This window comes from Mobula hypostoma, chromosome 2 (genome assembly GCF_963921235.1).
Source record: "Mobula hypostoma chromosome 2, sMobHyp1.1, whole genome shotgun sequence".
NCBI classification, from domain to species: domain Eukaryota; kingdom Metazoa; phylum Chordata; class Chondrichthyes; order Myliobatiformes; family Myliobatidae; genus Mobula; species Mobula hypostoma.
Window position 1 is genome coordinate 22,293,440 of NC_086098.1, and position 14,124 is coordinate 22,307,563.

At 41.9% G+C, this 14,124-nt stretch overlaps 1 protein-coding gene across 1 annotated transcript in view; it reads right to left on the reverse strand.

Moving 5' to 3' along the window:
• LOC134338322 (triadin-like) overlaps positions 1 to 14,124 on the reverse strand; it is a 426,556-nt gene that overhangs the window by 155,281 nt on the left and 257,151 nt on the right. Inside the window, exons 24-25 of the mRNA XM_063034074.1 lie at positions 12,788 to 12,832; positions 11,361 to 11,405 (exon numbers count right to left, since the gene is read on the reverse strand). Coding sequence (XP_062890144.1) covers positions 11,361 to 11,405; positions 12,788 to 12,832 — 90 coding nt within the window. The remainder of the gene's footprint in view (positions 1 to 11,360; positions 11,406 to 12,787; positions 12,833 to 14,124) is intronic.

Consider the following 14,124-nt stretch of genomic DNA (forward strand, 5'->3'; position numbering starts at 1 on the left):
TTATCTGGGGGTTCCCCTCTATTATCTTCAGAAAGCTGTTCTATATGCTAAATCCACCTCTCACATACCTTATTTGGATCTGTCAGTATGAATCTGTCTGCTGATCCTATGCATCCTGTATAGGAGGTTTTCTTAATTCCAGTAATTTCCTTAATTTTTTTGTGCATTTCTTTGCTGTTGTTAATATGGCCTTCTACTTCATTGCATTTTTGATTCAGCCATTCTTCCTTTGCAATATTGCACAATTGTCTGATCTGTCTGTCCAGCTCTCTGTATTGTACTTCATTATTCTTCACTAACCACCTTTGTTCCATCAGATCTTGAATTTCTTGGTTTATCCACCCCTTGTTGGTGTGTTGGATTTCTTGTACTGGGATTATCTCCTCCGCCGATTGCTGTACAGCATATTTAAATCTGTCCCAAATAGGTGTTGTTTCGTTTTCGTTGAAGTGTTCTTCTATAGCTGTTTTCAATTGTTGCTTAAGTACGCTATCATTTTTAAGTTCTCCCAACATATACTTCTCTTTTTTCCACGTTTCAGTTTCTTTAATTTTGTATTGATAGTGGTTATTACTGGATGGTGACCTGAACCACAGTCTGCTCCTGGGTGGGCTTTAGAATTTGTGATATTATTTCTAAAGCGTTCATTGATGGTAAAGAATTCTATTTGATTCCTAGTTCTATTTCCAGGGCTAATCCAAGTACACAATCTATGTGGGTGGTTTTTATACCAAGTATTGGTGATCACTTGGTTGTCTCTGACACACCAATCAGTAAACCTTTCTCCATTTTCATTTTTCTTCCCTAATCCAAAAGGGTTATCAACCCTTTCCTGGCCAACTTTGGAGTTAAAATCTCCCATGACTAGTTTTATATTCTGAGATTGACATTGCTCATAAGCACTGTCAAGATCTTCATAAAACCTGTTGATATCCTCTTCATCCGCATCATTTGCTGGCGCATAGGCTTGGATTATGCTAGTGTTAAAAGGGTTACCCCTCAATTTAACTATAAGCAGCCGGTCAGATATCGCCCAATATCCCATAAGACATTTTGATACTTGTTTGTTTAAAATAACTCCAACTCCATACATATGCTGTTGACCTCCAGAATACATTATCAGAGAACTATTCTTAGTGAATTTACCACTGTCGGTCCACTGACAGGCCTAAAACATCGACTTCCAACCTTTCCATTTCATTTAATGTGTTGTCCAACTTTCCTTTCTGGTAAAGTGTACGGATGTTCCATGTTACTACCCTTGGCCTTTCCCTAGTGCTAACAGTCTCTGGATAACGGTCTGGTGTCACCTGCAGCCCATGACTACCCCTACCGAGCGAGGTGTTGTTCTGTTGATTAGAATCATCTCTATTCACCCTGTTGTCTGGCTTCCTTCTTTTGTTTCTTTCCATGATTGACTAGGCAGAAATTACAACAGTGGTTTACTATTGCCTTCTGTTGCCGCAGTGCTCATCTAACTAGAGCATTTGACCTCTACCGGTGTTCCCAACTGGAATTCATACACTAGATGTCGCCCAATCTTTGCTGTTGTTGTACAAAGACAATCCTCCACCAAAGCTTGGAATCCATTTCCCTGCTGCTGGAGACTCCAGTGATTTTATTTGACAACACCACGATTGGTCCGGTTATTTTTCTGGCACCAAACACTTGCCATAGACAGAGCTCCTTCAGCGAGACAGGGTGCACCCAGACCTAAGTCCTATGTGAAGGTGGAGTTGTCTTGGGTGGGGGAAGCTATATAATCGCGATTGGCATTTCCTGATATTTAGTCAGGACCCAACCACCCCATACACCCCTCATCGACTATAGCTCAGCATTTACCATCATCAATCCAACAATCCTAATTGATAAGATACAGAACCTGGGCAACTGTACTTCTGTCTGCAATTGGATCCTAGACTTCCTCACTGGAATATCACAATTTGTGCGGATTAGTGATAATTTCTCCTCCTCGCTGACGATCAACACTGGCGCACCTCAGAGGTGTGTGCTTAGCCCACTGCTCTGCTCTCTCTATACCCATGACCGTGTGTCTCGGCATAGCTCAAATACCATCTATAAATTTGCTGACAATACAACCATTATTGGTAGAATCTCAAATAGAGACGAGAGGGCGTACAGGAGCGAGATATACCCAACTAGTAGAGTGGTATCCCAGCAACAACCTTGCACTCAATGTCAGTAAGAAGAAAGAGCTGATTGTGGACTTCAGGAAGGGTAAGACGAAGGAACACATACCAATCCACAGATCAGAAATGGAAAGAGTGAGCAGTTTCAAGTTCCTGGGTGTTAAGATCTCTGAGGACCTAATCTGGTCCCAACGTATTGATGCAGCTATAAAGAAGGCAAGACGGTGACTATACATCATTAGGAGTTTGAAGAAATTTGGTATGTCAATAAAAACACTCAAAACCTTCTATAGATGTGCCGTGGAGAGCATTCTGAAAAGTTGCATCACTGTCTGGTATGGGGGGCTACTGCACAGGAGGGACTGTGAGAAGCTGCAGAGGGTGGTAAATTTATTCGGCTCCATCTTGGGTACTAACCTAAAAAGTACCCAGGACATCTTCAAGGAGCAGTGTCTCAGAAAGGCCGCGTCCATTATTAAGGACACCCAGCACATGCCCTTTTCTCATTGTTGCCATCAGATAGAAGGTACAGAAGTCAGAACGCTCAGTGATTCAGGAACAGCTTCTTCCCCTCTGGCATCTGATTCCTAAATACTGTAGACATTGAATCTTTGGACACTACCTCACTTTTTTTTAATATACAGTATTTCTGTTTTTGCACGTTTTTAAAAATCTATTCAATTTACGTAATTGATTTACTTGTATATTATTATTATTTTTAATTTTTTTTGCTGCTATATTATGTATTATATTGAACTGCTGCTGCTAAGTTAACAAATTTCACGTCACATGCCGGTGATAATAAACCTGATTCTAATTCTGATTATAATTTATGGTGCTTGGAAGAAGATTTAGCGGGCCTGTCAGAGGTATGTGGTTTCTTATATATACACAGAGAGTGGTGGATGTGTGGAATGCCCTGCCAGGAGTGATGGTAGAGACAGATACATTCGGGGCATTTAAAAAACTTTCAGATGTGCACATGTATGCCAGATAAATAGAGGGCTGTGTAGGAGGGAAGGGCTGGATTGATCTTTGAACAGGTTAAAAGGTCAGTACAACATCATGGGTTGAAATGCCTGCAATATGCTGTAATATTTTATGTTCTCCTCAGGTCTAGGAACAGTCAACATGGATTTGTGCGTGGAAGGTCATGTTTGACAAATTTTATTGAATTTTTTAAAGAGGTTTACTAGGAAAGTTGACGAGGGTAAATTGGTAGATGTTGTCTATATGGACTTCAGTAAGGCCTTTGACAAGGTTCCACACGGAAGATTAGTTAAGAAGGTTCAATCATTAGGTATTAATATTGAAGTAGTAAAATGGATTCAGCAGTGGCTGGATGGGAGATGGCAGAGAGTAGTGGTGGATAACTGTATGTCAGATTGGAGGACGGTGTCTGGATGATGGGGTGGTAAATTGGATGAGTAAGTATGCAGATGATACTAAGATAGGTGGAGCTGTAGATAATGAAGTAGGTTTTCAAAGCTTGCAGAGATTTTGGCCAGTTAGAAGAGTGGTCTGAAAGATGGCAGATGGAGTTTAATGTTGATAAATGTGAGGTGCTACATTTTGGTAGGACTAGTCAAAATAGGACATACATGGTAAATGGTATGGCATTGAAAAATGCAGTAGAACAGAGGGATCTAGGAATAATGGTGCATAGTTCCCTGAAGGTGGAATCTCATGTGGATAGGGTAGTGAAGAAAGCTTTTGGTACGCTGGGCTTTATAACTCAGAGCATTGAGTATAGGAGTTGGGATGTAATGTTGAAATTGTACAAGGCATTGGTGAGGCCAAATTTGGAATATTGTGTACAGTTCTGGTCATTGAATTATAGGAAAGATGTCAACAAAATTGAGAGAGTACAGAGAAGATTTACTAGAATGTTACGTGGGTTTCATTTCCCAAGTTACAGAGAAAGGTTGAACACGTTGGGTCTTTATTCTTTGAAGCGTAGAAGGTTGAGGGGGGACTTGATAGAGGTATTTAAAATTATGAGGGGGATAGATAGAGTTGACGTGGATAGGCTTTTTCCATTGAGAGTGGGGGAGATTCAAACAAGAGGACATGAATTGAGAGTTAAAGGGCAAAAGTTTAGGTGTAACATGAGGGGGAACTTCTTTACTCAGAGAGTGGTAGCTGTGTGGAATGAGTTTCCAGCAGAAGTGGTTGAGGCAGGTTTGATGTTGTCATTTAAAGTTAAATTGGATAGATATATGGACAGGAAAGGAATGGAGGGTTATGGGCTGAGTGCAAGTCGGTGGGACTAGGTGAGAGTAGGAGTTCGGCATGGACTAGAAGGACTGAGATGTCCTGTTTCCGTGCTGTAATTGTTATATGGTTATATATGACACACCACCTGGCGAAAGAATTTCCTCCTCATCTCCATTTTAAAGGACATCTTTCTATTCTGAGATGATGTCCTCTGGTCCGAGACTTATACACTATCGGAAACATCCTCTGCACATCCACTCTATCCAGGCCTTTCAATATTCAATAGGTTTCAATGAGAACCCCTTCATTCTCCTAAACTCCAGTGAGTACAGGCCCAGAGTGATCAAACGCTCCTCACACATTAACCCCTTCATTCCTGAAATCATTCCCCTGAACCTTCTCTAGACCCTCTCAATGCCAGCACATCTCTTCTTAGATAAGGGGTCCAAATCTGCTCACAATACTCCAAGTGCAGTCTGACCAATGCCTTATAAAGTCTCAGCATTATATCCTTGCTTTTGTATTCCCGTCCATTCAAAATGAATGTTACCATTGTATTACCTTCTTTACCATCGACCCGGGTCCAGGGGACCTGAATTATGTGGAAAGATTGAATGTTAGGATTGAGAGGAGATGATAGAGCTATACAAAATTATGAGGGGTATAGATAGGGAAAATGCAAGCAGGCTTTTTCCACTGAGATCGGATGAGACTAAAATGAGAGGTCAAATATTAAGGTTGATAGATGAAAAGTTTAAGTGGTACATGCGGGGAAATTTCTTCACTCAGAGGGCTGTAAGATAATGGAATGAGCTGCCAGCACAAGTGGTGCATGCATACTCAATTTCAATGTTTAAGGGATGTTTGGATAGGGACATGGACAGCAAGGTTATGGAGAGCTATGCATACTATTACCATCCTGATTGATGAGAGTAGGCAGTTTAAATGGCCTGGCATGGACTAGATGGGCTGAAAGGCCTGTTTTTGTGCTGTACTTTTCAATGTCTCTATGACTCAACCAGCAAGTTAACCTTTAGGGAATCCTGTACAAGGATGCCCAAACAAAACAACAGGAATTCTGCAGATGCTGGAAATTCAAGCAACACAGATAAAAGTTGCTGGTGAACGCAGCAGACCAGGCAGCATCTCTAGGAAGAGGTGCAGTCGACGTTTCAGGCCGAGACCCTTCGTCAGGACTAACTGAAGGAAGAGTGAGTAAGGGATTTGAAAGTTGGAGGGGGAGGGGGAGATCCAAAATGATAGGAGAAGACAGGAGGGGGAGGGATGGAGCCAAGAGCTGGACAGGTGATAGGCAAAAGGGATACGAGAGGAGGTCCGGTAAGAAAGACAAGGGGCGGGGGAACCCAGAGGATGGGCAAGGGGTATATTCAGAGGGACAGAGGGAGAAAAAGGAGAGTGAGAGAAAGAATGTGTGTATAAAAATAAGTAACAGATGGGGTACGAGGGGGAGCTGGGGCATCAGCGGAAGTTAGAGAAGTCGATGTTCATGCCATCAGGTTGGAGGCTACCCAGACGGAATATAAGATGTTGTTCCTCCAACCTGAGTGTGGCTTCATCTTTACAGTAGAGGAGGCCGTGGATAGACATGTCAGAATGGGAATGGGATGTGGAATTAAAATGTGTGGCCACTGGGAGATCCTGCTTTCTCTGGCGGACAGAGCGTAGATGTTCAGCAAAGCGGTCTCCCAGTCTGCGTCGGGTCTCGCCAATATATAAAAGGCCACATCGGGAGCACCGGACGCAGTATATCATCCCAGTCGACTCACAGGTGAAGTGTTGCCTCACCTGGAAGGACTGTTTGGGGCCCTGAATGGTGGTAAGGGAGGAAGTGTAAGGGCATGTGTAGCACTTGTTCCACTTACACGGATAAGTGCCAGGAGGGAGATCAGTGGGGAGGGATGGGGGGCACGAATGGACAAGGGAGTTGTGTAGGGAGTGATCCCTGCGGAATGCAGAGAGAGGGGGGTAGGGAAAGATGTGCTTAGTGGTGGGATCCCGTTGGAGGTGGCGGAAGTTACGGAGAATAATATGTTGGACGCGGAGGCTGGTGGGGTGGTAGGTGAGGACCAGGGGAACCCTATTCCTAGTGGGGTGGCGGGAGGATGGAGTGAGAGCAGATGTATGTGAAATGGGGGAGATGCGTTATCCCCAAGTTCCTCTGCACCTCAGAGTTTTGAATTTTCTCCACATTTAGTAAATAGTCTATGTCTTTATTCCTTCTACCAAACTGCATTACCATACACTATTTACCCATTCTAATCGGTCTAAGTCCTTCTGCAGACTCCCTGCTTCCTCAACACTACCCCCTCCTTCACCTATTTTAGTATTGTCTGTAAACTTGGTCACAAAGCCATGAATTCCATCATCCAAATCATTATCAAGAAGTGATCCCAACAACGATCCCTGCAGAACAGCATTAGTCACCGGCAGCTCATCTGAAAGAAAATGAATCTCAGGATAGTATACGGTGACACATACATACTTCAATAATAAATTTACTTTTAATATTGTCACACAGAAATGAACTGTTGTGTATGCTTGTTGCATTTGGTAGGGAAGGTTTTCTGTTACGATCCATGTGATGGTGGAGCTGAATGATCCTGTTAAAAAGGGTGCTCTGCTGCTTATTCAATAGGTCATGCAGAGGATGTGTCAGATTGTCCACAATGGATAACAATTTGTTTAGCGACGTCCTCTCCAACGCTAACTCCAAAGAGTCTGGGTTGTAGCCAAGGATGGTTCTAGCCCTTTCTGATGAGTTTATTTTGTCTTTTTGCGTCACCAGCACCTATGCTGCTCCCCCAACGTAAGGCAGCAAAGAAGACTGCACTCACTACAAAAGACTTGTAAAAGATCTCCATCATCCTGCTGCACACATCAAAGGGTCTCAACTTCCTTAGAAAGTATAGTCTGCTCATTCTCTTCAAGTAAACAGGTTGGTGTTGGCTTTCCAGTCAAGTCTCTTGACAAGATGAACACCCAAGTATTTGTACTCCTTCACCAAAGGTTCAAAAGTTCAAAGTTCAAAATTTAATGTCAGAGAAATGCAAACAATATGTATCCTGAAATGCTTTTTCTTCACAAACATCCACAAAAACAGAGGAGTGCCCCAAAGAATGAATGACAGTTAAATGTAAGAACCCCGAAGTCCCCCCCCAGTTTCCCTCCTTCACACGCGTAAGCGGCAGCAAGCAACGAGTATCCTCCGCCCACTAGCAAAAAAAAAAGCATCACCATTGCAACTTCTTCTCCCAGAATGTATACAGGACTCGTCATAGTCCTCTTCCTCCTAAAATCAATCACCATCTCCCTGGCTTTGGCCACATTCAGGAGCAAGTGATCCCTCCCACACCATTCCACCACTCAAAATTCTTTACATGTCTTTTTCCAACTCCAGCAAATGACATCACTTTTTTCCCCACTCTACATTCATTATGCTTTGTACTTGCCCATTTACCTAACCTGTCCATACAGCTTCTCTGTATCTTACTGACAACTCACTCCTCCACTCTGATTTATATCATCTGCAAATTTGGATCAAATATGTTTGGCCCTCTCATCTTTGACAGAGAACGTGAATATCTGGGGACGCAGTATTAATCTGTATGCCATCTCCCAACTCATGTTTCCTGTCCATTAACTAATCAACTGTCCCCTTTCTCCTGTCCATTAATGAATCCACACTTCATTTCATCTTATGAACAAAATTTTGTTTAATAATGTGTAAGGGATTCTGAAAGTTTATATACAGCACATCAACTGGTTTGCCCTTATCCTTGTCACTCATCAGAATATTATTAAGAGATTTGTTAAACACGATGTTTCTTCCAAGTCATTTATTTATCATATGTATGTTGAAACATACAGTGAAGAGTACTGTTTGTGTTAACAACCAACACAACCTTACGACGTGTTGAGAGCAGCCTGCAACTGTCACCACACATTCTGGCACCAACACAGCACGCCCACAATATTCAGCAGAACAACACAAGCAACAACAACAACAACAACAAAACAAGACAACAACAGCAAGACTAGGCCCTTCCCCACCCTCTCACCCACCCACCCACTCAGGCCTCCTACCCCAGGATAGATCACCTCTAGAGTCCTCGGCCTGGACTCTCAGTCTCACAGACAACAAGCCTCCCCACTCCCAGTCCTTGGCCTGAACTCTCAGAATCACTCACATCAGCCTCTGACTTCCGGACATGTGACCCAGGGGCTTTGAATGCTGGACCTTGACCTCCAGACTTGCCGACTTCAGTCTTTAACCTACATGCTTCAACCTTGGTATCAAGCCCGGGACCCACCTTATCACAAGACTTATCACAACTCTGTGCTTCAACTTCTGGACTTCACAGACCTGACTCTGGGAGTCGCCAACCTGGATGTGACAGAGGTGGGGTGGGGGAGGGCTGGTGAAACTGGGTCTTGTGCTCTATCCAAAATGTTAGATCAATCCAATTATTTTCCAACTATCCTATTCCTTCTTCCTTAAAAAATAGATTCTAGCATTTTTCTCCTATAGATGTCAGAATAAATAGCTTCTAGTTCCCAGTTTAAGCAGCAGGAGAACCCATATTATCATTAGACCATAAGACCATAAGACAAAGGAGCAGAAGTTGACCATTCGGCTCATCGAGTCTTCTTTGCCATTTTATCATGAGCTGATCCATTCTCCCATTTTGTCCCACTCCTCCACCTTCTCACCATAACCTTTGATGCCCTGGCTACTCAGATACCTATCAATCTCTGCCTTAAATACACCCAATGACTTGGCCTCCACTGCCGCCCGTGGCAACAAATTCCATAGATTCACCACCCTCTAGCTAAAAGTGCTATGCCATGCTTGCAGGTTAAAAACTGATTTTATGTATGACTTCACACTCTGTGGCCACTTTATTAGATACACTATTAATGCAAATATCTTAAAAGCCAATCATATGGCAGCAAGTGAATGCATAAAGCATGGTCAAGAGGTTCAGTTGTTCGAACCAAATATCAGAGTGTGGAAGAAATGTGATCTAAGTGACTTTGATCATGGTACCAGGTGGGATGGTTTAAGTTTCTCAGAAAATGCTCATCTCCTGGGATTTTCTAACACAACAGTCTCTAGGGTTTGCAGAGAGCAGTGCGAAAAAGCAAGGAAAGACATCTAGGGAGCAGTATTTTTGTGGGTGAAAATGACTTAAGAGAGATCAGAGGAGAATGGCCAGACTGCTTCAAGCTGATAAGAAAGTGACAGCAACTCAAGTAAACACACGTTACAACAGTGGTGTGCAGAGGAACTTCTCTGAACACGGCACATCGAACCTTGAAGTGAATGGGCAGAAGGTCACAAGCATACAGTCAGTGGCCACTTTATCAGGTACAGGAGACACTGCTGGCTCTCTAGAAACTTCAGAAATGCCACTTTCAAGTGACAGAGAAGGACAACTCTGAGCAGGCAATAGTAACACTGAAAGCTACCGGAATAGGAAATGGGAATATCAGGAAGAACCAGCCCCCACTGGTAGTAACATTCGCATGGCAAGTCGAAGGACTGTGAGGCATTAACATTAACCCCAAATGTGCCACACCCATTTTTTTTTGCCTAGGCCTGAGTCGAGGTAGTAGTAGTGCCACACCCATTGGCTTGCACTCACCTGTGACATTTCTCTTGCTTTAGTAACAAAGAGCAGCCGTAAGTTAAAGGATGCCCTTAACTCATTTTGGTTCCTACCTTCAGTATGAGTAAATTCAGAAATGAGATTTTAAAGAATGCCCTGTGATAGGCGGGGGTCAGTAGCAGTGATAGCTGCAGGAATGGGAAAATGGGGAAAATCAGGAAGCTGCAACAAGCCCCAGTTATAGCAATGTCCAGAGGACAAGTGGAGACCCTGTGAGACATTATTAGGCCAAGAGAACAGATGTTGTCATTAAACAGATAAGGGGGTACATAGAAATAGCTGGAAATTATGCACCATGAAAACAACCAACTATGCTGATTAGTTTACAGCCACAATATTTGGTCAAAGTACAGTGGGTCCTGTTTAATTGGGACACAGTGAGACCAGTACACTTTGGCCCAAATAAGTGGCTGCCCTAATCAGCTCAAGTTTCATGGAAATATTAAAAGGGTATAAAAAAGACAAATTAACATCTAACTGCATAACGAATTAGATTAGATGTTCCTCCATGCTTCTCACATCTGTCTCCGTCAAATAAGGATTGTGCACGGTACCTACCTACAAATACGATATCATTTTGGAGCGGCCGCGCGTGCTGCGTCGTGCTGCCATCTTCTCCTCCCATCTTTTATACATTTAAATGAAATACTGAAGTAGAACACTACCAAAACCAGTACTGTACTATAAACTGTGTATTCGTTCCTAATAGTTACTGAGAGAGGAATTCATCCAGTGTACACTGCTGTGTTCTTTTCATTGACTGTAAATGAACAGAATCAACACAGGGTCCTAGCATACACGATGTACACGTGACTAACGCTAGTTAGAAAATGCTCGACAGCTGTTGTCTGCCCCAATTAAGCAGCTTGTCATCCCAAATAAACAAAGGGAATCCCAGCTATTTCCTTGGTTTGTCTTTGTTCTTTAAGATTTGCCCCAAATAAGCGGCTGCCTTGATTAAATGATGGCCTGTTTAACCAGAATCCACAGTACTTCAGTTAATTGCCGGATCTGTCCAATGTAAGTGAGAAACTGGAAAATGGTTGAGACACAAAGTGCCTCCTTTGATGGGAGTTCTACAGCAAAAATCATGAGCAGGCAAGTATATACACTGGAAAATTCCCACTGTACATTTTATAATGACAATTTTAAAGACAAGTATTCAGATAAAAATCAGAGATCCAGATCTTTAAATTGTGGAATGAAAATGTTACTGCTAGACAAAGTGAAGTTTATTGTCTATAGTGCGCATCTGACAGATAAGAAGTGTGACAAGATCATATTCTTACAAGACAAATCATACCTTTCTTTGCCATATCAGAAGCTGCGGCTTTCTGTTTCACTGGTTCTGCAAAAGTGACATAGGAACAATTAAACTATAATTTCATTGCCACCAGTATCAAAATTATCTCCACAAAAAGTGAATATTTTCACAACATTTGGATTTTATTCTTGTCTTTCATCACCTGCATTTTTTAATTCTGCCATTCAACTACTTAGGTTAATTTCACATCCCATATCTCTGCCTGAAGGCTTGTAAATTCCAACAGTTAAAGTGTTTATTCTCCTGAAGATTACAGTCTCACCATCCTTCCTGGCAGTGTTCAAATTTCCAAAACAGTTCTCTTCAAAAAAAGTGCTGCACTGCAGCAATCGTTTCACCTTCAATCTCCTTACCATTGCTTAAACTTGGGTACATGACAGTTAGTCTTCTCAGCCAAATTACCAGACAATAAGCTGTTTCAATTCTTATCAATATATTATCTCTCCATCTCCATGTTCTCTAATTCTTGACAAATTTTCTTTGTTGGGAAAAGCTTACTGAAAATCTAGTTGCAGCACTTCCTACTTATCTGTGAGATTCTTGACATTTCTGTCAGATGCAAAATAAAGGCATTTCTCTTGAATAGTTTGTGCACGAGGCATGCATTTGTTCTCTATCTGTATTGTATTCTGTGTTGTGCATTTATTATGCTTGTTATGGTAACTATTCAGATGAGTGGGGACGCGGTAAAAGTGAAGAGAATAAGCTCATGCTTTGTTCTGGGCAGTTTGTAGTACCCAGGAGTTGACGAATATCCTACCTTTTGCTGACCACTCAATAATAGCCATTTACACTTAGCTTACACTTGGATAATCTTATTTTTCACTGCTTCAAGATTGCATGTTTACTAATTGTTAATAAAAGTTTGAATACATATCACAAACAAGAAAAAGCCTGCAGTTGCTGGAAATCCAAGCAACACACATAAAATGCTGGAGAAACTCAACAGACCAGGCAGCACCTATGGAAAAGAGTACAGTCGGTGTTTCGGGCCAAAACCCTTCGGCAGGACTGGAGAAATAAAGCTGAGGTGGTGGGAGGGGAGAGAGAAATTCCAGGCGACAGGTGAAACTTGGAGTAATCTGTTAAATACATATCCTCAACTTTTGGAGCAACCATAATTGGAGTGAGGGCATGTCATGTAACAATAACAAATCTGTAAGGTCGACTGCAGCAGCAATTAATTGGGTTTTCGTTTCCCCCCCCCCCCCCGTTGCTACAGTTCTATCACCCCTCCTTTAGAAAGTAAATTTAGAAACAAAATTTTAAAGAATGGCCTGTGATAGGCATGGGCCAAAATGGAGTGTCCCCCAGCAACAGGAAGTGGAACAGTAATGGGGCAATTGAAAAATCGAGAAACTGGTCAGAAATATGAGCAAACGTATTCCTAGGGCTAAAAAAAATACCTTTCTTGGCCGTACCAGAAGCCAAAGCTTCCTTTTTTACTGGTTCTGCAAAAATGACAGAGGAACAATTAAACTGTAATTTCATTGACATCAATATCAAAATCTTTCCACAGTTGGTGAATATAGTCAGAACATTTGGATCCCATCATTTGCAGCTTTTTTGATATTATTATTATTTGGGTGAATATCATGTCCATATTTCTGCCTAAAGCCTTGTAAATTACAGGAGATTAGCCGAAGAGATTAAACAATTTCATAATAAGGGAGGTTGCAAAGTGTTTGTTACTGAAGACACCGAATACAGTAAACATTGTGGAATTTCTGATGATTGGAAGATCCGTCTCAACCAGGAGGAAAATAACAGAAGTAGGCCAGAAGAATGCATTTTGATCACTAGGGCCTGTTCCACGATGCTTCTAAACCATAGCTGATCGTCTATTCAGTTTTACTGCACAATCCACACATCCCTTGGTTCCCCAACCTCACAAAAAAAATGATCACTGCTTTGAATAAACTCATTGAATAAGCCCTCACAGCTCTGTCAAAGGATTACTGTCTCCGTGTGTATAAGTTTCTACTCATCACAGTCCTAAACGGCCAACCCCTTATTCTGTGACTGTGACTCTATAGACAGGACACCATAGACAGTCTTAATATCTGTGGGCACAGCTTGAGGGACTCAGTTAAAATTCCATAGGTTGCAGTAAATTCACTGCCTACTGCTGTAACCACGACAAGTCTAGTAAAGTCTAGCTCCCCTTATATCACAAAACAAATTCTCGATTCACTCTTTTGAGATGGCATGCTGATCTTTTATCAGGGAAAGAGATCCAAACTGCACAGCTTTGTGCAGCTGCAGTCACCAAAACCCAACACAATGGCAGTAAAACATTCATATCCACTACTCAAATACTTCCCATTTTCCTTCCTAATCACTTGTTTTACCTGTAAATTGACATTTAGAAACTAGTATACAAGAACACATGGGTTCTTTTGAGATTCATCATATCAAGATTTAAAAATATACCCTGCTTGTGACTTGGACATTTCAGTGGATAACATCACAATTTTCACATTGTATTCCTTCTTGTTCATTCATTTTTATCTTATTCATATTCCCTCGAAGACACTTTACATCCATCTCCCTACTCAGAAACCTACCTTGATCTCTACTAATAGCAAATTTGGATACAGGACTTTTAATCTCTTCAGACGAATTATCAATATAGATGTGAACAGTTGAGGTCCAAACCACAGAACTCTGTTGCATCCCATGAGAAGCTCCCTGCTGACTGGAGAAATATTCACTCAATCCCACTCGTTACTTTCTGTCGGAT